Consider the following 22,990-nt stretch of genomic DNA (forward strand, 5'->3'; position numbering starts at 1 on the left):
TTACATCTAGCCAACCGTTACATCTAGCCAACCGTTACATCTAGCCAACCGTTACATCTAGCCAACCGTTACATCTAACCAGCCGTTACATCTAACCAGCCGTAACATCTAACCAGCCGTAACATCTATCCAACCGTTACATCTATCCAACCGTTACATCTAACCAACCGTTACATCTAACCAACCGTTACATCTAACCAACCGTTACATCTATCCAACCGTTACATCTATCCAACCGTTACATCTATCCAACCGTTACATCTATCCAACCGTTACATCTATCCAACCGTTACATCTATCCAACCGTTACATCTATCCAACCGTTACATCTATCCAACCGTTACATCTATCCAACCGTTACATCTATCCAACCGTTACATCTATCCAACCGTTACATCTATCCAACCGTTACATCTATCCAACCGTTACATCTATCCAACCGTTACATCTATCCAACCGTTACATCTATCCAACCGTTACATCTATCCAACCGTTACATCTATCCAACCGTTACATCTATCCAACCGTTACATCTATCCAACCGTTACATCTATCCAACCGTTACATCTATCCAACCGTTACATCTATCCAACCGTTACATCTATCCAACCGTTACATCTATCCAACCGTTACATCTATCCAACCGTTACATCTATCCAACCGTTACATCTATCCAACCGTTACATCTATCCAACCGTTACATCTATCCAACCGTTACATCTATCCAACCGTTACATCTATCCAACCGTTACATCTATCCAACCGTTACATCTATCCAACCGTTACATCTATCCAACCGTTACATCTATCCAACCGTTACATCTATCCAACCGTTACATCTATCCAACCGTTACATCTATCCAACCGTTACATCTATCCAACCGTTACATCTAACCAGCCATAACATCTATCCAACCATATCTACAGCTCTTATACCATAACATCTATCCAACCATATCTACAGATCTTATACCATAACATCTATCCAATCATATCTACAGCTCTTATACCATAACATCTATCCAATCATATCTACAGCTCTTACACCATAACATATATCCAATCATATCTACAGCTCTAACACCATAACATATATCCAACCATATCTACAGATATTATACCATAACATATATCCAATCATATCTACATCTTATACCATAACATATATCCAATCATATCTACATCTTATACCATAACATATATCCAATCATATCTACAGATCTAACACCATAACATATATCCAATCATATCTACAGCTCTAACACCATAACATATATCCAATCATATCTACAGATATTATACCATAACATATATCCAATCATATCTACATCTCTTATACCATAACATCCATCCAATCAGATCTACATCTCTTATACCATAACATCTATCCAATCATATCTACAGCTCTAACACCATAACATATATCCAATCATATCTACAGCTCTAACACCATAAAATATATCCAATCATATCTACAGCTCTAACACCATAACATATATCCAATCATATCTACAGATATTATACCATAACATATATCCAATCATATCTACAGATATTATACCATAACATATATCCAATCATATCTACATCTCTTATACCATAACATATATCCAATCATATCTACAGATATTATACCATAACATATATCCAATCATATCTACAGCTCTAACACCATAACATATATCCAATCATATCTACATCTTATACCATAACATATATCCAATCATATCTACAGATATTATACCATAACATCCATCCAATCATATCTACAGATATTATACCATAACATATATCCAATCATATCTACATCTCTTATACCATAACATATATCCAATCATATCTACAGCTCTTATACCATAACATATATCCAATCATATCTACATCTCTTATACCATAACATATATCCAATCATATCTACAGATATTATACCATAACATATATCCAATCATATCTACATCTCTTATACCATAACATATATCCAATCAGATCTACAGCTCTTATACCATAACATATATCCAATCATATCTACAGCTCTTATACCATAACATATATCCAATCATATCTACAGATATTATACCATAACATCCATCCAATCATATCTACATCTCTTATACCATAACATATATCCAATCATATCTACATCTCTTATACCATAACATATATCCAATCATATCTACATCTCTTATACCATAACATCCATCCAATCATATCTACATCTCTTATACCATAACATATATCCAATCATATCTACAGATATTATACCATAACATATATCCAATCATATCTACAGATATTATACCATAACATATATCCAATCATATCTACATCTCTTATACCATAACATCCATCCAATCATATCTACATCTCTTATACCATAACATATATCCAATCATATCTACAGCTCCTAGCAGCAGATTCAGCTGACAGATTCCCTTTTATAAAGCAGCACACTGGCTTTGCCAGACATAGAGCGCACACTCCACTGCTGCTGGAGATGTCTAGTAGAGACCTTCTTTACATCAATTTATAGAGAGTTTAGGGAAATCTCCTCTACCTGATTATCCAATGGGACATTCTGATTCTCCTCCGGACAGTCCTGGTAATACTGAGCACTGGGACTTCTCTCTGAGGGACTTCTCTGACTGAACAAATCTATAGGAAATAACACAGTGACTTAATCCATTGTTTATATGTGTGGATCAGATGATGGGGGAATCTAGGTGACCCTCACCCCATATTTCCTCTACAATCCGAAATGTTTCCTCTTACCTTGTGATGTGAGGGGCCGGTGATCCTCCATCATGACTATGTCCTGGTACAGATCCTTGTGTCCTTCTACATACTCCCACTCCTCCATGGAGAAATAGACCGCCACATCCTGACACCTTATAGGAACCTGACACACAATGATACCGTCATCACCAGACCCCTCCATTACTGTATAATGTCCCAGCAGTGTCACCTCTCTAATCATCACCAGACCCCTCCATTACTGTATAATGTCCCAGCAGTGTCACCTCTCTAATCATCACCAGACCCCTCCATTACTGTATAATGTTCCAGCAGTGTCACCTCTCTAATCATCACCAGACCCCTCCATTACTGTATAATGTCCCAGCAGTGTCACCTCTCCAGTCATCACCAGACCCCTCCATTACTGTATAATGTCCCAGCAGTGTCACCTCTCTAATGATCACCAGACCCCTCCATTACTGTATAATGTTCCAGCAGTGTCACCTCTCTAATCATCACCAGACCCCTCCATTACTGTATAATGTCCCAGCAGTGTCACCTCTCTAATGATCACCAGACCCCTCCATTACTGTATAATGTCCCAGCAGTGTCACCTCTCCAGTCATCACTAGACCCCTCCATTACTGTATAATGTCCCAGCAGTGTCACCTCTCTAATCACCACCAGACCCCTCCATTACTGTATAATGTCCCAGCAGTGTCACCTCTCTAATCACCACCAGACCCCTCCATTACTGTATAATGTCCCAGCAGTGTCACCTCTCTAATCATCACCAGACCCCTCCATTACTGTATAATGTCCCAGCAGGGTCACCTCTCTAATCATCACCAGACCCCTCCATTACTGTATAATGTCCCAGCAGTGTCACCTCTCTAATCATCACCAGACCCCTCCATTACTGTATAATGTCCCAGCAGTGTCACCTCTCCGGTCATCACCAGACCCCTCCATTACTGTATAATGTCCCAGCAGTGTCACCTCTCTAATCATCATCAGACCCCTCCATTACTGTATAATGTCCCAGCAGTGTCACCTCTCCGGTCATCACCAGACCCCTCCATTACTGTATAATGACCCAGCAGTGTCACCTCTCCGGTCATCACCAGACCCCTCCATTACTGTATAATGTCCCAGCAGTGTCACCTCTCCAGTCATCACCATACCCCTCCATTATTGTATAATGTCCCAGCAGTGTCACCTCTCCAGTCATCACCAGACCCCTCCATTACTGTATAATGTCCCAGCAGTGTCACCTCTCTAATGATCACCAGACCCCTCCATTACTGTATAATGTCCCAGCAGTGTCACCTCTCCAGTCATCACCAGACCCCTCCATTACTGTATAATGTCCCAGCAGGGTCACCTCTCTAATGATCACCAGACCCCTCCATTACTGTATAATGTCCCAGCAGTGTCACCTCTCCAGTCATCACCAGACCCCTCCATTACTGTATAATGTCCCAGCAGTGTCACCTCTCCAGTCATCACCAGACCCCTCCATTACTGTATAATGTCCCAGCAGTGTCACCTCTCCAGTCATCACCAGACCCCTCCATTACTGTATAATGTCCCAGCAGTGTCACCTCTCCAGTCATCACCAGACCCCTCCATTACTGTATAATGTCCCAGCAGGGTCACCTCTCTAATCATCACCAGACCCCTCCATTACTGTATAATGTCCCAGCAGTGTCACCTCTCCAGTCATCACCAGACCCCTCCATTACTGTATAATGTCCCAGCAGTGTCACCTCTCCAGTCATCACCAGACCCCTCCATTACTGTATAATGTCCCAGCAGGGTCACCTCTCTAATCATCACCAGAACTCTCCATTATTGTATAATGTCCCAGCAGTGTCACCTCTCCAGTCATCACCAGACCCCTCCATTACTGTATAATGTCCTAGCAGTGTCACCTCTCCAGTCTTCACCAGACCCCTCCATTACTGTATAATGTCCCAGCAGTGTCACCTCTCCAGTCATCACCAGACCCCTCCATTACTGTATAATGTCTCAGCAGTGTCACCTCTCTAATCATCACCCGACCCCTCCATTACTGTATAATGTCCCAGCAGTGTCACCTCTCCAGTCATCACCAGACCCCTCCATTACTGTATAATGTCCTAGCAGTGTCACCTCTCCAGTCTTCACCAGACCCCTCCATTACTGTATAATGTCCCAGCAGGGTCACCTCTCTAATCATCACCAGAACTCTCCATTATTGTATAATGTCCCAGCAGTGTCACCTCTCCAGTCATCACCAGACCCCTCCATTACTGTATAATGTCCCAGCAGTGTCACCTCTCCAGTCATCACCAGACCCCTCCATTACTGTATAATGTCCTAGCAGTGTCACCTCTCCAGTCTTCACCAGACCCCTCCATTACTGTATAATGTCCCAGCAGTGTCACCTCTCCAGTCATCACCAGACCCCTCCATTACTGTATAATGTCTCAGCAGTGTCACCTCTCTAATCATCACCCGACCCCTCCATTACTGTATAATGTCCCAGCAGTGTCACCTCTCCAGTCATCACCAGACCCCTCCATTACTGTATAATGTCCCAGCAGTGTCACCTCTCCAGTCATCACCAGACCCCTCCATTACTGTATAATGTCCCAGCAGTGTCACCTCTCCAGTCATCACCAGACCCCTCCATTACTGTATAATGTCCCAGCAGTGTCACCTCTCTAATCATCACCAGACACCTCCATTACTGTATAATGTCCCAGAAGTGTCACCTCTCCCGTCATCACCAGACCCCTCCATTACTGTATAATGTCCCAGAAGTGTCACCTCTCCCGTCATCACCAGACCCCTCCATTACTGTATAATGTCTCAGCAGTGTCACCTCTCTATTACCGGACCCCTCCATTACTGTATAATGTCCCAGCAGTGTCACCTCTCCCGTCATCACCAGACCCCTCCATTACTGTATAATGTCCCAGCAGTGTCACCTCTCTAATCATCACCAGACCCCTCCATTACTGTATAATGTCCCAGCAGTGTCACCTCTCCAGTCATCACCAGACCCCTCCATTACTGTATAATGTCCCAGCAGTGTCACCTCTCCCGTCATCACCAGACCCCTCCATTACTGTATAATGTCCAAGCAGTGTCACCTCTCTAATCATCACCAGACCCCTCCATTACTGTATAATGTCCCAGCAGTGTCACCTCTCCCGTCATCACCAGACCCCTCCATTACTGTATAATGTCCAAGCAGTGTCACCTCTCCAGTCATCACCAGATCCCTCCATTACTGTATAATGTCCCAGCAGTGTCACCTCTCCCGTCATCACCAGATCCCTCCATTACTGTATAATGTCCCAGCAGTGTCACCTCTCTAATCATCACCAGACCCCTCCATTACTGTATAATGTCCCAGCAGTGTCACCTCTCCAGTCATCACGAGACCCCTCCATTACTGTATAATGTCCCAGCAGTGTCACCTCTCCAGTCATCACCAGACCCCTCCATTACTGTATAATGTCCCAGCAGTGTCACCTCTCTAATCATCACCAGACCCCTCCATTACTGTATAATGTCCCAGCAGTGTCACCTCTCTAATGATCACCAGACCCCTCCATTACTGTATAATGTCCCAGCAGTGTCACCTCTCCAGTCATCACCAGACCCCTCCATTACTGTATAATGTCCCAGCAGGGTCACCTCTCTAATCACCAGACCCCTCCATTACTGTATAATGTCCCAGCAGTGTCACCTCTCCAGTCATCACCAGACCCCTCCATTACTGTATAATGTCCCAGCAGGGTCACCTCTCCAGTCATCACCAGACCCCTCCATTACTGTATAATGTCCCAGCAGTGTCACCTCTCCAGTCATCACCAGACCCCTCCATTACTGTATAATGTCCCAGCAGTGTCACCTCTCTAGTCATCACCAGACCCCTCCATTACTGTATAATGTCCCAGCAGTGTCACCTCTCCAGTCATCACCAGACCCCTCCATTACTGTATAATGTCCCAGCAGTGTCACCTCTCCAGTCATCACCAGACCCCTCCATTACTGTATAATGTCCCAGCAGTGTCACCTCTCTAACCATCACCAGACCCCTCCATTACTGTATAATGTCCCAGCAGTGTCACCTCTCCCGTCATCACCAGACCCCTCCATTACTGTATAATGTCCCAGCAGTGTCACCTCTCTAGTCATCACCAGACCCCTCCATTACTGTATAATGTCCCAGCAGTGTCACCTCTCCAGTCATCACCAGACCCCTCCATTACTGTATAATGTCCCAGAAGTGTCACCTCTCATCACCTGACCCCTCCATTACTGTATAATGTCCCAGCAGTGTCACCTCTCCAGTCATCACCAGACCCCTCCATTACTGTATAATGTCCCAGCAGTGTCACCTCTCCAGTCATCACCAGATCCCTCCATTACTGTATAATGTCCCAGCAGTGTCACCTCTCTAACCATCACCAGACCCCTCCATTACTGTATAATGTCCCAGCAGTGTCACCTCTCCCGTCATCACCAGACCCCTCCATTACTGTATAATGTCCCAGCAGTGTCACCTCTCTAGTCATCACCAGACCCCTCCATTACTGTATAATGTCCCAGCAGTGTCACCTCTCCAGTCAGCAGCTCAGTGATCCTGTGGGTGAGTTCTAGGATCTTCTCCTCATGTATCAATGAGTGAGGTGGAGGCTCCATGATGGAAAACTGGGTCCATTCTCCTGACTCATGGACATGGCTGCTGGTGGCCACACAGCTCCCCAATGTCTTTTTTACTATTGTGTAATCCTGTGTAAGGGGAGACAATGATCAGTACATATAAGTAATTCCCCTGTATTATTATTAGAGAGAAGAGGGATGTCATGTGTGGCCCTCACCTCTCCAGATATCCAGTAGATGATCTCTATGGTGAGGTCCAGTATTCGGGCAGCTATGTGGTCTCTGTCCTCCATCATCTTCAGACTTTAGCTATGAGAGTCCTATATCTAAGGAACCTGAGGGACAACAAGGAGGATTGGAAGGAAAATCCCATGTGGGAGAAGGACAAGTCATAACAGATGACAGCGGTGACATATACCAGACTGCTGAACATAATAGTCACAAGCATTTCCTCCCTCTTAGTGGGTCACATTTTAGGTTTAGGTGCAATGCATAAAAGAGAGAGTGTAAAAAATAAACATTTTCATCATGTTCCCCTTTCCTTTCTTCTCTCTTCAAATAAACTAAAAGCAAACCCAGATAGCAATGTCTGACTGCTGTACAACTCGTCATGCTGTGATGTCTCAGGAAGACAGGTAAGAATTATAAGTGGAGTCTGACTATACACAGGTATTGCCACGAAAGGAAGTAAAAGCTCTTCATTCTCCCCTGCCCAATTAAAAAAAAGCTCTCAGAAGCTACTTTTGGGTAGTGTACCTCTTGGTGACAGATCAGTGATAATAAGAAAAAGACTGGTGCAGTTGCCCATAGCAACCAACCAGATTGTTTCTTTCATTTTTCACAGAAATTTTTCAGAAATTAAAGAAGCAATCGGCAACGGACAACTGCGCCATCTTCCCCTACACAGGTTTTGATAAATCTTTTAGAGGGAGGATCAATGGGTGAGAGAAGCAGGATGGTCATTGTGAGGAATTGTCCTCCGTCTAGGCTAGTCAGACGGAGCTGTCTTCAAGAGAGGACACACATGGCGGATAGGCTCCGGACGGTCCAGAAAATCCCCAGTAGAGAGGATGGACTGATCTGCTAACGAGCAGTTCCCACAGTTTTCTTGTCCACCATCCAGACACAGGTGGCCCCTTCCTTAAACCCCCATCTCTTCATTAAACCCACCCCCCCATCTCTTCATTACACCCACCCCCCATCTCTTCATTACACCCACTCCCCATCTCTTCATTACACCCCCCATCTCTTCATTACACCCACCCCCCTCTCTTCATTACACCTAACCCCCTCTCTTCATTAAACCCACCCCCATCTCTTCATTACACCCCCCATCTCTTCATTGCACCCCCCATCTCTACATTACACCCCCCATCTCTACATTACACCCCCCATCTCTTCATTACACCCCCCATCTCTACATTACACCCCCCATCTCTACATTACACCCCCATCTCTTCATTACACCCCACGATCTCTACATTACACCCCCATCTCTTCATTACACCCCCATCTCTTCATTACACCCCCCATCTCTTCATTACACCCCCCATCTCTTCATTACACCCCCCATCTCTTCATTACACCCCCCATCTCTTCATTACACCCCCCCATCTCTTCATTACAGCCCCCATCTCTTCATTACACCCCCCATTTCTTCATTACACCCCCCATCTCTTCATTACAGCCCCCATCTCGTCATTACAGCCCCCCATCTCTTCATTACACCCTCCCATCTCTTCATTACACCCTCCCATCTCTTCATAACACCCCAGTCTCTATTACACTGTCATCTCTTCATTACACCCCCATCTTTTCATTACACCCACCCTCCCATCTCTTCATTACACCCCCCATCTCTTCATTACACCCCCATCTCTTCATTACACCCACCCTCCCATCTCTTCATTACACCCCCCATCTCTTCATTACACCCACCCCCATCTATTCATTACACCCACCCTCCCATCTCTTCATTACACCCACCCCCCATCATCTCTTCATTACACCCACCCCCCATCTCTTCATTACACCCACCCCCATCTCTTCATTACACCCCCACCCCCCATCTCTTCATTACACCCCCATCTCTTCAATACACCCCCATCTCTTCAATACACCCCCATCTCTTCATTACACCCACCCTCCCATCTCTTCATTACACCCCCCCATCTCTTCATTACACCCACCCCCCATCATCTCTTCATTACACCCACCCCCATCTATTCATTACACCCACCCTCCCATCTCTTCATTACACCCTCCCATCTCTTCATTACACCCACCCCCCCATCATCTCTTCATTACACCCCCCCCCCATCTCTTCATTACACCCACCCCCCCCATCTCTTCATTACACCCACCCCCCCCATCTCTTCATTACACCCACCCCCATCTCTTCATTACACCCACCCCCCATCTCTTCATTACACCCACCCCCCATCTCTTCATTACACTCACCCCCCATCTCTTCATTACACTCACCCCCCATCTCTTCATTACACTCACCCCCCATCTCTTCATTACACTCATCCCCCATCTCTTCATTACACTCACCCCCCATCTCTTCATTACACTCACCCCCCATCTCTTCATTACACTCACCCCCATCTCTTCATTACACTCACCCCCCATCTCTTCATTACCCCCATCTCTTCATTACACCCACCCCCCATCTCTTCATTACACACACCCCCATCTCTTCATTACACCCTCCCATCTCTTCATTACGCACACACACCAACTCTTCATTACACCCCCCCATCTCTTCATTACACCCTCCCATCTCTTCATTACACCCCCCCATCTCTTCATTACACCCTCCCATCTCTTCATTACGCACACACACCAACTCTTCATTACACCCTCCCATCTCTTCATTACACCCCCCATCTCTTCAATACACCCCCAGTCCCTATTACACTGTTGTCTCTCCATTACACCCCTCCATCCCCGTATTACACCCTCCCATCTCTTCATTACACCCTCCCATCCCTTCATTATACCCCCAGTCTCTATTACACAGTCATCTCATCTCTTCATTATGCACACACACCAACTCTACATTACACCCCCAGTCTCTGTTACACTGTCATCTCTTCATTACACCCCCAGTCTCTATTACACCCCCATCTCTTCATTACACCCCCAGTCTCTATTACACTGTCATCTCTTCATTACACCCCAGTCTCTATTACACTGTCATCTCTTCATTACACCCCAGTCTCTATTACACTGTCATCTCTTCATTACACCCCCAGTCTCTATTACAATGTCATCTCTTTATTACACCCCCAGTCTCTATTACACTGTCATCTCTTCATTACACCCCCAGTCTCTATTACACTGTCATCTCTTCATTACGCCCCCAGTCCCTATTACACTGTCATCTCTTCATTACACCCCCAGTCCCTATTACACTGTCATCTCTTCATTACACCCCCAGTCTCTATTACACTGTCATCTCTTCATTACACCCCCAGTCTCTATTACACTGTCATCTCTTCATTACACCCCAGTCTCTATTACACTGTCATCTCTTCATTACACCCCCAGTCCCTATTACACTGTCATCTCTTCATTACACCCCCAGTCTCTATTACACTGTCATCTCTTCATTACACCCCCAGTCTCTATTACACTGTCATCTCTTCATTACACCCCCAGTCTCTATTACACTGTCATCTCTTTATTACGCCCCCAGTCTCTATTACACTGTCATCTCTTCATTACGCCCCCAGTCCCTATTACACTGTCATCTCTTCATTACACCCCCAGTCTCTATTACAGTCATCTCTTCATTACACCCCCAGTCTCTATTACACTGTCATCTCTTCATTACACCCCCAGTCCCTATTACACTGTCATCTCTTCATTACACCCCCAGTCTCTATTACACTGTCATCTCTTCATTACACCCCCAGTCTCTATTACACTGTCATCTCTTCATTACACCCCCAGTCTCTATTACACTGTCATCTCTTCATTACACCCCCAGTCTCTATTACACTGTCATCTCTTCATTACACCCCCAGTCTCTATTACAGTCATCTCTTCATTACACCCCCAGTCTCTATTACACTGTCATCTCTTCATTACACCCCAGTCTCTATTACACTGTCATCTCTTCATTACACCCCCAGTCTCTATTACACTGTCATCTCTTCATTACACCCCCAGTCTCTATTACACTGTCATCTCTTCATTACGCCCCCAGTCTCTATTACACTGTCATCTCTTCATTACGCCCCCAGTCTCTATTACACTGTCATCTCTTCATTACGCCCCCAGTCTCTATTACACTGTCATCTCTTCATTACGCCCCCAGTCCCTATTACACTGTCATCTCTTCATTACACCCCCAGTCTCTATTACACTGTCATCTCTTCATTACACCCCCAGTCTCTATTACACTGTCATCTCTTTATTACACCCCCAGTCTCTATTACATTGTCATCTCTTCATTACGCCTCCAGTCTCTATTACACTGTCATCTCTTCATTACACCCCCAGTCCCTATTACACTGTCATCTCTTCATTACACCCCCAGTCTCTATTACACTGTCATCTCTTCATTACACCCCCAGTCTCTATTACACTGTCATCTCTTCATTACACCCCCAGTCCCTATTACACTGTCATCTCTTCATTACACCCCCAGTCCCTATTACACTGTCATCTCTTCATTACACCCCCAGTCTCTATTACACTGTCATCTCTTCATTACACCCCCAGTCTCTATTACACTGTCATCTCTTCATTACGCCCCCAGTCCCTATTACACTGTCATCTCTTCATTACACCCCCAGTCTCTATTACACTGTCATCTCTTCATTACGCCCCCAGTCTCTATTACACTGTCATCTCTTCATTACGCCCCCAGTCTCTATTACACTGTCATCTCTTCATTACACCCCCAGTCTCTATTACACTGTCATCTCTTCATTACACACCCCAGTCTCTATTACATTGTCATCTCTTCATTACGCCCCCAGTCTCTATTACACTGTCATCTCTTCATTACGTCCCCAGTCTCTATTACACTGTCATTTCTTCATTACGCCCCCAGTCTCTATTACACTGTCATCTCTTCATTACGCCCCCAGTCTCTATTACACTGTCATCTCTTCATTACACCCCCAGTCTCTATTACAGTCATCTCTTTATTACACCTCAGTCTCTATTACACTGTCATCTCTTTATTACACCCCCAGTCTCTATTACAGTCATCTCTTCATTACGCCCCCAGTCTCTATTACAGTCATCTCTTCATTACACCCCCCAGTCTCTATTACACTGTCATCTCTTCATTACACCCCCCAGTCTCTATTACACTGTCATCTCTTCATTACACCCCCAGTCTCTATTACACTGTCATCTCTTCATTACACCCCCAGTCTCTATTACACTGTCATCTCTTCATTACACCCCCAGTCTCTATTACACTGTCATCTCTTCATTACGCCCCCAGTCTCTATTACACTGTCATCTCTTCATTACACCCCCAGTCTCTATTACACTGTCATCTCTTCATTACACCCCCAGTCTCTATTACACTGTCATCTCTTCATTACGCCCCCAGTCTCTATTACACTGTCATCTCTTCATTACACCCCCAGTCTCTATTACACTGTCATCTCTTCATTACGCCCCCAGTCTCTATTACACTGTCATCTCTTCATTACACCCCCAGTCTCTATTACACTGTCATCTCTTCATTACACCCCAGTCTCTATTACACTGTCATCTCTTCATTACGCCCCCAGTCTCTATTACACTGTCATCTCTTCATTACACCCCCAGTCTCTATTACACTGTCATCTCTTCATTACACCCCCAGTCTCTATTACACTGTCATCTCTTCATTACACCCCCAGTCCCTATTACACTGTCATCTCTTCATTACACCCCCAGTCCCTATTACACTGTCATCTCTTCATTACACCCCAGTCTCTATTACATTGTCATCTCTTCATTACACCCCCAGTCTCTATTACATTGTCATCTCTTCATTACGCCCCCAGTCTCTATTACACTGTCATCTCTTTATTACGCCCCCAGTCTCTATTACACTGTCATCTCTTCATTACACCCCCAGTCTCTATTACACTGTCATCTCTTCATTACACCCCCAGTCCCTATTACACTGTCATCTCTTCATTACACCCCCAGTCTCTATTACACTGTCATCTCTTCATTACACCCCCAGTCTCTATTACAGTCATCTCTTCATTACGCCCCCAGTCTCTATTACACTGTCATCTCTTCATTACACCCCAGTCTCTATTACACTGTCATCTCTTCATTACACCCCCAGTCCCTATTACACTGTCATCTCTTTATTACACCCCCAGTCTCTATTACACTGTCATCTCTTTATTACACCCCCAGTCCCTATTACACTGTCATCTCTTCATTACACCCCCAGTCTCTATTACACTGTCATCTCTTCATTACACCCCCAGTCCCTATTACACTGTCATCTCTTCATTACACCCCCAGTCTCTATTACATTGTCATCTCTTCATTACACCCCCAGTCTCTATTACACTGTCATCTCTTCATTACACCCCCAGTCTCTATTACATTGTCATCTCTTCATTACACCCCCAGTCTCTATTACACTGTCATCTCTTCATTACACCCCCAGTCTCTATTACACTGTCATCTCTTCATTACACCCCCAGTCCCTATTACACTGTCATCTCTTCATTACACCCCCAGTCTCTATTACATTGTCATCTCTTCATTACACCCCCAGTCCCTATTACACTGTCATCTCTTCATTACACCCCCAGTCTCTATTACACTGTCATCTCTTCATTACACCCCCAGTCTCTATTACACTGTCATCTCTTCATTACGCCCCCAGTCTCTATTACACTGTCATCTCTTCATTACACCCCCAGTCTCTATTACACTGTCATCTCTTCATTACACCCCCCAGTCTCTATTACACTGTCATCTCTTCATTACACCCCCAGTCTCTATTACACTGTCATCTCTTCATTACACCCCCAGTCTCTATTACACTGTCATCTCTTCATTACACCCCCAGTCTCTATTACACTGTCATCTCTTCATTACACCCCCAGTCCCTATTACACTGTCATCTCTTCATTACACCCCCAGTCTCTATTACATTGTCATCTCTTCATTACACCCCCAGTCTCTATTACACTGTCATCTCTTTATTACGCCCCCAGTCTCTATTACACTGTCATCTCTTCATTACACCCCCAGTCTCTATTACACCCCCATCTCTTCATTACGCCCCCAGTCCCTATTACACTGTCATCTCTTCATTACACCCCCATCTCTTCATTACGCCCCCAGTCCCTATTACACTGTCATCTCTTTATTACGCCCCCAGTCTCTATTACACTGTCATCTCTTCATTACACCCCCAGTCTCTATTACACTGTCATCTCTTCATTACACCCCCAGTCTCTATTACACTGTCATCTCTTCATTACGCCCCCAGTCTCTATTACACTGTCATCTCTTCATTACACCCCCAGTCTCTATTACACCCCCATCTCTTCATTACACCTCAGTCCCTATTACACTGTCATCTCTTCATTACACCCCAGTCTCTATTACACTGTCATCTCTTCATTACACCCCAGTCTCTATTACACTGTCATCTCTTCATTACGCCCCCAGTCTCTATTACACTGTCATCTCTTCATTACACCCCCAGTCTCTATTACACCCCCATCTCTTCATTACACCTCAGTCCCTATTACACTGTCATCTCTTCATTACACCCCAGTCTCTATTACACTGTCATCTCTTCATTACACCTCAGTCCCTATTACACTGTCATCTCTTCATTACACCCCAGTCTCTATTACACTGTCATCTCTTCATTACACCCTCAGTCCCTATTACACTGTCATCTCTTCATTACACCCCCAGTCTCTATTACACTGTCATCTCTTCATTACGCCTCCAGTCTCTATTACACTGTCATCTCTTCATTACACCCCCAGTCCCTATTACACTGTCATCTCTTCATTACACCCCCAGTCTCTATTACACTGTCATCTCTTCATTACACCCCCAGTCTCTATTACACTGTCATCTCTTCATTACACCCCCAGTACCTATTACACTGTCATCTCTTCATTACACCCCCAGTCTCTATTACACTGTCATCTCTTCATTACACCCCCAGTCTCTATTACACTGTCATCTCTTCATTACGCCCCCAGTCCCTATTACACTGTCATCTCTTCATTACACCCCCAGTCTCTATTACACTGTCATCTCTTCATTACACCCCCAGTCTCTATTACACTGTCATCTCTTCATTACACCCCCAGTCTCTATTACACTGTCATCTCTTCATTATGCCCCCAGTCTCTATTACAGTCATCTCTTCATTACGCCCCCAGTCTCTATTACACTGTCATCTCTTCATTACACCCCCAGTCTCTATTACAGTCATCTCTTCATTACACCCCCAGTCTCTATTACACTGTCATCTCTTCATTACGCCCCCAGTCTCTATTACACTGTCATCTCTTCATTACACCCCCAGTCTCTATTACAGTCATCTCTTCATTACGCCCCCAGTCTCTATTACACTGTCATCTCTTCATTACGTCCCCAGTCTCTATTACACTGTCATTTCTTCATTAAACCCCCAGTCTCTATTACACTGTCATCTCTTCATTACACCCCCAGTCTCTATTACACTGTCATCTCTTCATTACGCCCCCAGTCTCTATTACACTGTCATCTCTTCATTACACCCCCAGTCTCTATTACAGTCATCTCTTTATTACACCTCAGTCTCTATTACACTGTCATCTCTTTATTACACCCCCAGTCTCTATTACAGTCATCTCTTCATTACGCCCCCAGTCTCTATTACAGTCATCTCTTCATTACACCCCCCAGTCTCTATTACACTGTCATCTCTTCATTACACCCCCCAGTCTCTATTACACTGTCATCTCTTCATTACACCCCCAGTCTCTATTACACTGTCATCTCTTCATTACACCCCCAGTCTCTATTACAGTCATCTCTTTATTACACCTCAGTCTCTATTACACTGTCATCTCTTTATTACACCCCCAGTCTCTATTACAGTCATCTCTTTATTACACCCCCAGTCTCTATTACACTGTCATCTCTTCATTACACCCCCAGTCTCTATTACAGTCATCTCTTCATTACACCCCCCAGTCTCTATTACACTGTCATCTCTTCATTACACCCCCAGTCTCTATTACACTGTCATCTCTTTATTACACCCCCAGTCTCTATTACACTGTCATCTCTTCATTACACCTCAGTCTCTATTAGTCATCTCTTCATTACACCCCCAGTCTCTATTACACTGTCATCCCTTTATTACACCCCCAGTCTCTATTACACTGTCATCTCTTCATTACACCTCAGTCTCTATTACATTGTCATCTCTTCATTACACCCCCAGTCTCTATTACACTGTCATCTCTTCATTACACCCCCAGTCTCTATTACAGTCATCTCTTCATTACACCCCCAGTCCCTATTACACTGTCATCTCTTCATTACACCCCCAGTCTCTATTACACTGTCATCTCTTCATTACACCCCCAGTCTCTATTACACTGTCATCTCTTCATTACACCCCCAGTCTCTATTACACTGTCATCTCTTCATTACACCCCCAGTCTCTATTATAGTCATCTCTTTATTACACCTCAGTCTCTATTACACTGTCATCTCTTTATTACACCCCCAGTCTCTATTACAGTCATCTCTTTATTACACCTCAGTCTCTATTACACTGTCATCTCTTTATTACACCCCCAGTCTCTATTACAGTCATCTCTTTATTACGCCCCCAGTCTCTATTACACTGTCATCTCTTCATTACGCCCCCAGTCTCTATTACACTGTCATCTCTTCATTACACCCCCAGTCTCTATTACAGTCATCTCTTCATTACGCCCCCAGTCTCTATTACACCCCCATCTCTTCATTACACCTCAGTCCCTATTACACTGTCATCTCTTCATTACACCTCAGTCCCTATTACACTGTCATCTCTTCATTACACCCCAGTCTCTATTACACTGTCATCTCTTCATTACACCCCCAGTCTCTATTACACTGTCATCTCTTCATTACACCCCCAGTCCCTATTACACTGTCATCTCTTCATTACACCCCCCAGTCCCTATTACATTGTCATCTCTTCATTACACCCCCAGTCTCTATTACACTGTCATCTCTTCATTACACCCCCAGTCTCTATTACATTGTCATCTCTTCATTACACCCCCAGTCTCTATTACACTGTCATCTCTTCATTACACCCCGAGTCCCTATTACACTGTCATCTCTTCATTACACCCCCCAGTCCCTATTACATTGTCATCTCTTCATTACACCCCTAGTCTCTATTACACTGTCATCTCTTCATTACACCCCCAGTCTCTATTACACTGTCATCTCTTCATTACACCCCCAGTCTCTATTACACTGTCATCTCTTCATTACACCCCCAGTCTCTATTACACTGTCATCTCTTCATTACACCCCCAGTCTCTATTACACTGTCATCTCTTCATTACACCCCCAGTCTCTATTACAGTCATCTCTTCATTACACCCCCAGTCTCTATTACACTGTCATCTCTTCATTACACCCCCAGTCTCTATTACACTGTCATCTCTTCATTACACCCCCAGTCTCTATTACACAGTCATCTCTTCATTACACCCCCAGTCTCTATTACACTGTCATCTCTTCATTACACCCCCATCTCTTCATTACACCCCCAGTCTCTATTACACTGTCATCTCTTCATTACGTCCCCAGTCTCTATTACACTGTCATCTCTTCATTACACCCCAGTCTCTATTACACTGTCATCTCTTCATTACACCCCAGTCTCTATTACACTGTCATCTCTTCATTACACCCCCAGTCTCTATTACACTGTCATCTCTTCATTACACCCCCAGTCTCTATTACACTGTCATCTCTTCATTACACCCCCAGTCTCTATTACACTGTCATCTCTTCATTACACCCCCAGTCTCTATTACACTGTCATCTCTTCATTACACCCCCAGTCCCTATTACACTGTCATCTCTTCATTACACCCCCATCTCTTCATTACACCCACCCTCCCATCTCTTCATTACACCCCCCCATCTCTTCATTACACCCACCCCCATCTATTCATTACACACACCCTCCCATCTCTTCATTACACCCACCCCCCATCTCTTCATTACACCCCCACCCCCCATCTCTTCCATACACCCCCATCTCTTCAATACACCCCCATCTCTTCAATACACCCCCATCTCTTCATTACACCCACCCTCCCATCTCTTCATTACACCCTCCCATCTCTTCATTACACCCACCCCCCCATCATCTCTTCATTACACCCACCCCCCCCCCATCTCTTCATTACACCCACCCCCCCCATCTCTTCATTACACCCACCCCCCCCCATCTCTTCATTACACCCACCCCCCCCATCTCTTCATTACACCCACCCCCCCATCTCTTCATTACACCCACCCCCATCTCTTCATTACACCCACCCCCATCTCTTCATTACACCCACCCCCCATCTCTTCATTACACCCACCCCCCATCTCTTCATTACACTCACCCCCCATCTCTTCATTACACTCACCCCCCATCTCTTCATTACACTCACCCCCCATCTCTTCATTACACTCACCCCCCATCTCTTCATTACACTCACCCCCATCTCTTCATTACACTCACCCCCATCTCTTCATTACACTCACCCCCATCTCTTCATTACACTCACCCCCTATCTCTTCATTACACTCACCCCCTATCTCTTCATTACACTCACCCCCCATCTCTTCATTACCCCCATCTCTTCATTACACCCACCCCCCATCTCTTCATTACACACACCCCCATCTCTTCATTACACCCCAGTCTCTATTACACTGTCATCTCTTCATTACACCCTCCCATCTCTTCATTACACCCTCCCATCTCTTCATTACGCACACACACCAACTCTTCATTACACCCCCCCATCTCTTCATTACACCCTCCCATCTCTTCATTACACCCCCCATCTCTTCATTACACCCCCCATCTCTTCAATACACCCCCAGTCCCTATTACACTGTTGTCTCTCCATTACACCCCTCCATCCCCGTATTACACCCTCCCATCTCTTCATTACACCCTCCCATCCCTTCATTATACCCCCAGTCTCTGTTACACTGTCATCTCTTCATTACACCCCCAGTCTCTATTACACTGTCATCTCTTCATTACACCCCCAGTCTCTATTACACTGTCATCTCTTTATTACACCCCCAGTCTCTATTACACTGTCATCTCTTCATTACACCCCCAGTCTCTATTACACTGTCATCTCTTCATTACACCCCAGTCTCTATTACACTGTCATCTCTTCATTACACCCCCAGTCTCTATTACAGTCATCTCTTCATTACACCCCCAGTCTCTATTACACTGTCATCTCTTCATTACACCCCAGTCTCTATTACACTGTCATCTCTTCATTACACCCCCAGTCTCTATTACACTGTCATCTCTTCATTACACCCCCAGTCTCTATTACAGTCATCTCTTCATTACACCCCCAGTCTCTATTACACTGTCATCTCTTCATTACACCCCAGTCTCTATTACACTGTCATCTCTTCATTACACCCCCAGTCTCTATTACACTGTCATCTCTTCATTACACCCCCAGTCTCTATTACACTGTCATCTCTTCATTACGCCCCCAGTCCCTATTACACTGTCATCTCTTCATTACACCCCCAGTCTCTATTACACTGTCATCTCTTCATTACGCCCCCAGTCTCTATTACACTGTCATCTCTTTATTACACCCCCAGTCTCTATTACACTGTCATCTCTTCATTACGCCCCCAGTCTCTATTACACTGTCATCTCTTTATTACACCCCCAGTCTCTATTACACTGTCATCTCTTCATTACACCCCCAGTCTCTATTACACTGTCATCTCTTCATTACACCCCCCAGTCTCTATTACATTGTCATCTCTTCATTACACCCCCAGTCTCTATTACACTGTCATCTCTTCATTACGTCCCCAGTCTCTATTACACTGTCATCTCTTTATTACGCCCCCAGTCTCTATTACACTGTCATCTCTTCATTAAACCCCCAGTCTCTATTACACTGTCATCTCTTCATTACACCCCCAGTCTCTATTACACTGTCATCTCTTCATTACGCCCCCAGTCTCTATTACACTGTCATCTCTTCATTACACCCCCAGTCTCTATTACACTGTCATCTCTTCATTACACCCCCAGTCCCTATTACACTGTCATCTCTTTATTACACCCCCAGTCTCTATTACACTGTCATCTCTTCATTACACCCCCAGTCTCTATTACACTGTCATCTCTTTATTATGCCCCAGTCCCTATTACACTGTCATCTCTTCATTACGCCCCCAGTCTCTATTACACTGTCATCTCTTCATTACACCCCCAGTCTCTATTACACTGCCATCTCTTCATTACACCCCCAGTCTCTATTACACTGTCATCTCTTCATTACACCCCCAGTCTCTATTACACTGTCATCTCTTCATTACACCCCCCAGTCCCTATTACACTGTCATCTCTTCATTACACCCCCAGTCTCTATTACACTGTCATCTCTTTATTACACCCCCAGTCTCTATTACACTGTCATCTCTTCATTACACCCCCAGTCTCTATTACACTATCATCTCTTCATTACGTCCCCAGTCTCTATTACACTGTCATCTCTTCATTACGCCCCCAGTCCCTATTACACTGTCATCTCTTCATTACGCCCCCAGTCCCTATTACACTGTCATCTCTTCATTACGTCCCCAGTCTCTATTACACTGTCATCTCTTCATTACACCCCCAGTCTCTATTACACTGTCATCTCTTCATTACACCCCCAGTCCCTATTACACTGTCATCTCTTCATTACACCCCCAGTCTCTATTACACTGTCATCTCTTCATTACACCCCCAGTCTCTATTACACTGTCATCTCTTCATTACACCCCCAGTCTCTATTACACTGTCATCTCTTCATTACACCCCCAGTCTCTATTACACTGTCATCTCTTCATTACACCCCCAGTCTCTATTACAGTCATCTCTTCATTACACCCCCAGTCTCTATTACACTGTCATCTCTTTATTACACCCCCAGTCTCTATTACACTGTCATCTCTTCATTACACCCCCAGTCTCTATTACACTGTCATCTCTTCATTACACCTCCAGTCTCTATTACACTGTCATCTCTTCATTACACCCCCAGTCTCTATTACACTGTCATCTCTTCATTACACCCCCAGTCTCTATTACACTGTCATCTCTTCATTACACCCCCAGTCCCTATTACACTGTCATCTCTTCATTACACCCCCAGTCTCTATTACACTGTCATCTCTTCATTACACCCCCAGTCTCTATTACACTGTCATCTCTTCATTACACCCCCAGTCTCTATTACACTGTCATCTCTTCATTACACCCCAGTCTCTATTACATTGTCATCTCTTCATTACGCCCCCAGTCTCTATTACATTGTCATCTCTTCATTACGCCCCCAGTCTCTATTACACTGTCATCTCTTCATTACACCCCCAGTCTCTATTACACTGTCATCTCTTCATTACGCCCCCAGTCTCTATTACACTGTCATCTCTTCATTACACCCCCAGTCTCTATTACACTGTCATCTCTTCATTACACCCCCAGTCTCTATTACACTGTCATCTCTTCATTACACCCCCAGTCTCTATTACACTGTCATCTCTTCATTACACCCCAGTCTCTATTACATTGTCATCTCTTCATTACGCCCCCAGTCTCTATTACATTGTCATCTCTTCATTACGCCCCCAGTCTCTATTACACTGTCATCTCTTCATTACACCCCCAGTCTCTATTACACTGTCATCTCTTCATTACGCCCCCAGTCTATTACACTGTCATCTCTTCATTACACCCCCAGTCTCTATTACACTGTCATCTCTTCATTACACCCCCCAGTCCCTATTACACTGTCATCTCTTTATTACACCCCCAGTCTCTATTACATTGTCATCTCTTCATTACACCCCCCAGTCTCTATTACACTGTCATCTCTTCATTACACCCCCAGTCTCTATTACATTGTCATCTCTTCATTACGCCTCCAGTCTCTATTACACTGTCATCTCTTCATTACACCCCCAGTCTCTATTACACTGTCATCTCTTCATTACACCCCCAGTCTCTATTACATTGTCATCTCTTCATTACGCCCCCAGTCTCTATTACACTGTCATCTCTTCATTACACCCCCAGTCTCTATTACACTGTCATCTCTTCATTACACCCCCAGTCTCTATTACATTGTCATCTCTTCATTACGCCCCCAGTCTCTATTACACTGTCATCTCTTCATTACACCCCCAGTCTCTATTACACTGTCATCTCTTCATTACGCCCCCAGTCCCTATTACACTGTCATCTCTTCATTACACCCCCAGTCTCTATTACACTGTCATCTCTTCATTACACCCCCAGTCTCTATTACACTGT

At 44.6% G+C, this 22,990-nt stretch overlaps 1 protein-coding gene across 4 annotated transcripts in view; it reads right to left on the reverse strand.

The window, feature by feature from the left end:
- Nucleotides 1-22,990, reverse strand: part of LOC130343458 (zinc finger protein OZF-like) — a 78,707-nt gene that overhangs the window by 19,383 nt on the left and 36,334 nt on the right. For all 4 annotated transcript variants that reach the window (XM_056554361.1, XM_056554363.1, XM_056554362.1 and 1 more), the window contains exons 2-5: nucleotides 7,614-7,730; nucleotides 7,351-7,524; nucleotides 2,770-2,896; nucleotides 2,555-2,652 (exon numbers count right to left, since the gene is read on the reverse strand). In XM_056554361.1, the coding sequence (XP_056410336.1) occupies nucleotides 2,555-2,652; nucleotides 2,770-2,896; nucleotides 7,351-7,524; nucleotides 7,614-7,691 (477 nt within the window). In that variant the 5' untranslated portion in view covers nucleotides 7,692-7,730. The remainder of the gene's footprint in view (nucleotides 1-2,554; nucleotides 2,653-2,769; nucleotides 2,897-7,350; nucleotides 7,525-7,613; nucleotides 7,731-22,990) is intronic.

Source organism: Hyla sarda, unplaced genomic scaffold, assembly GCF_029499605.1.
Source record: "Hyla sarda isolate aHylSar1 unplaced genomic scaffold, aHylSar1.hap1 scaffold_684, whole genome shotgun sequence".
Taxonomy (NCBI): Eukaryota; Metazoa; Chordata; class Amphibia; order Anura; family Hylidae; genus Hyla; species Hyla sarda.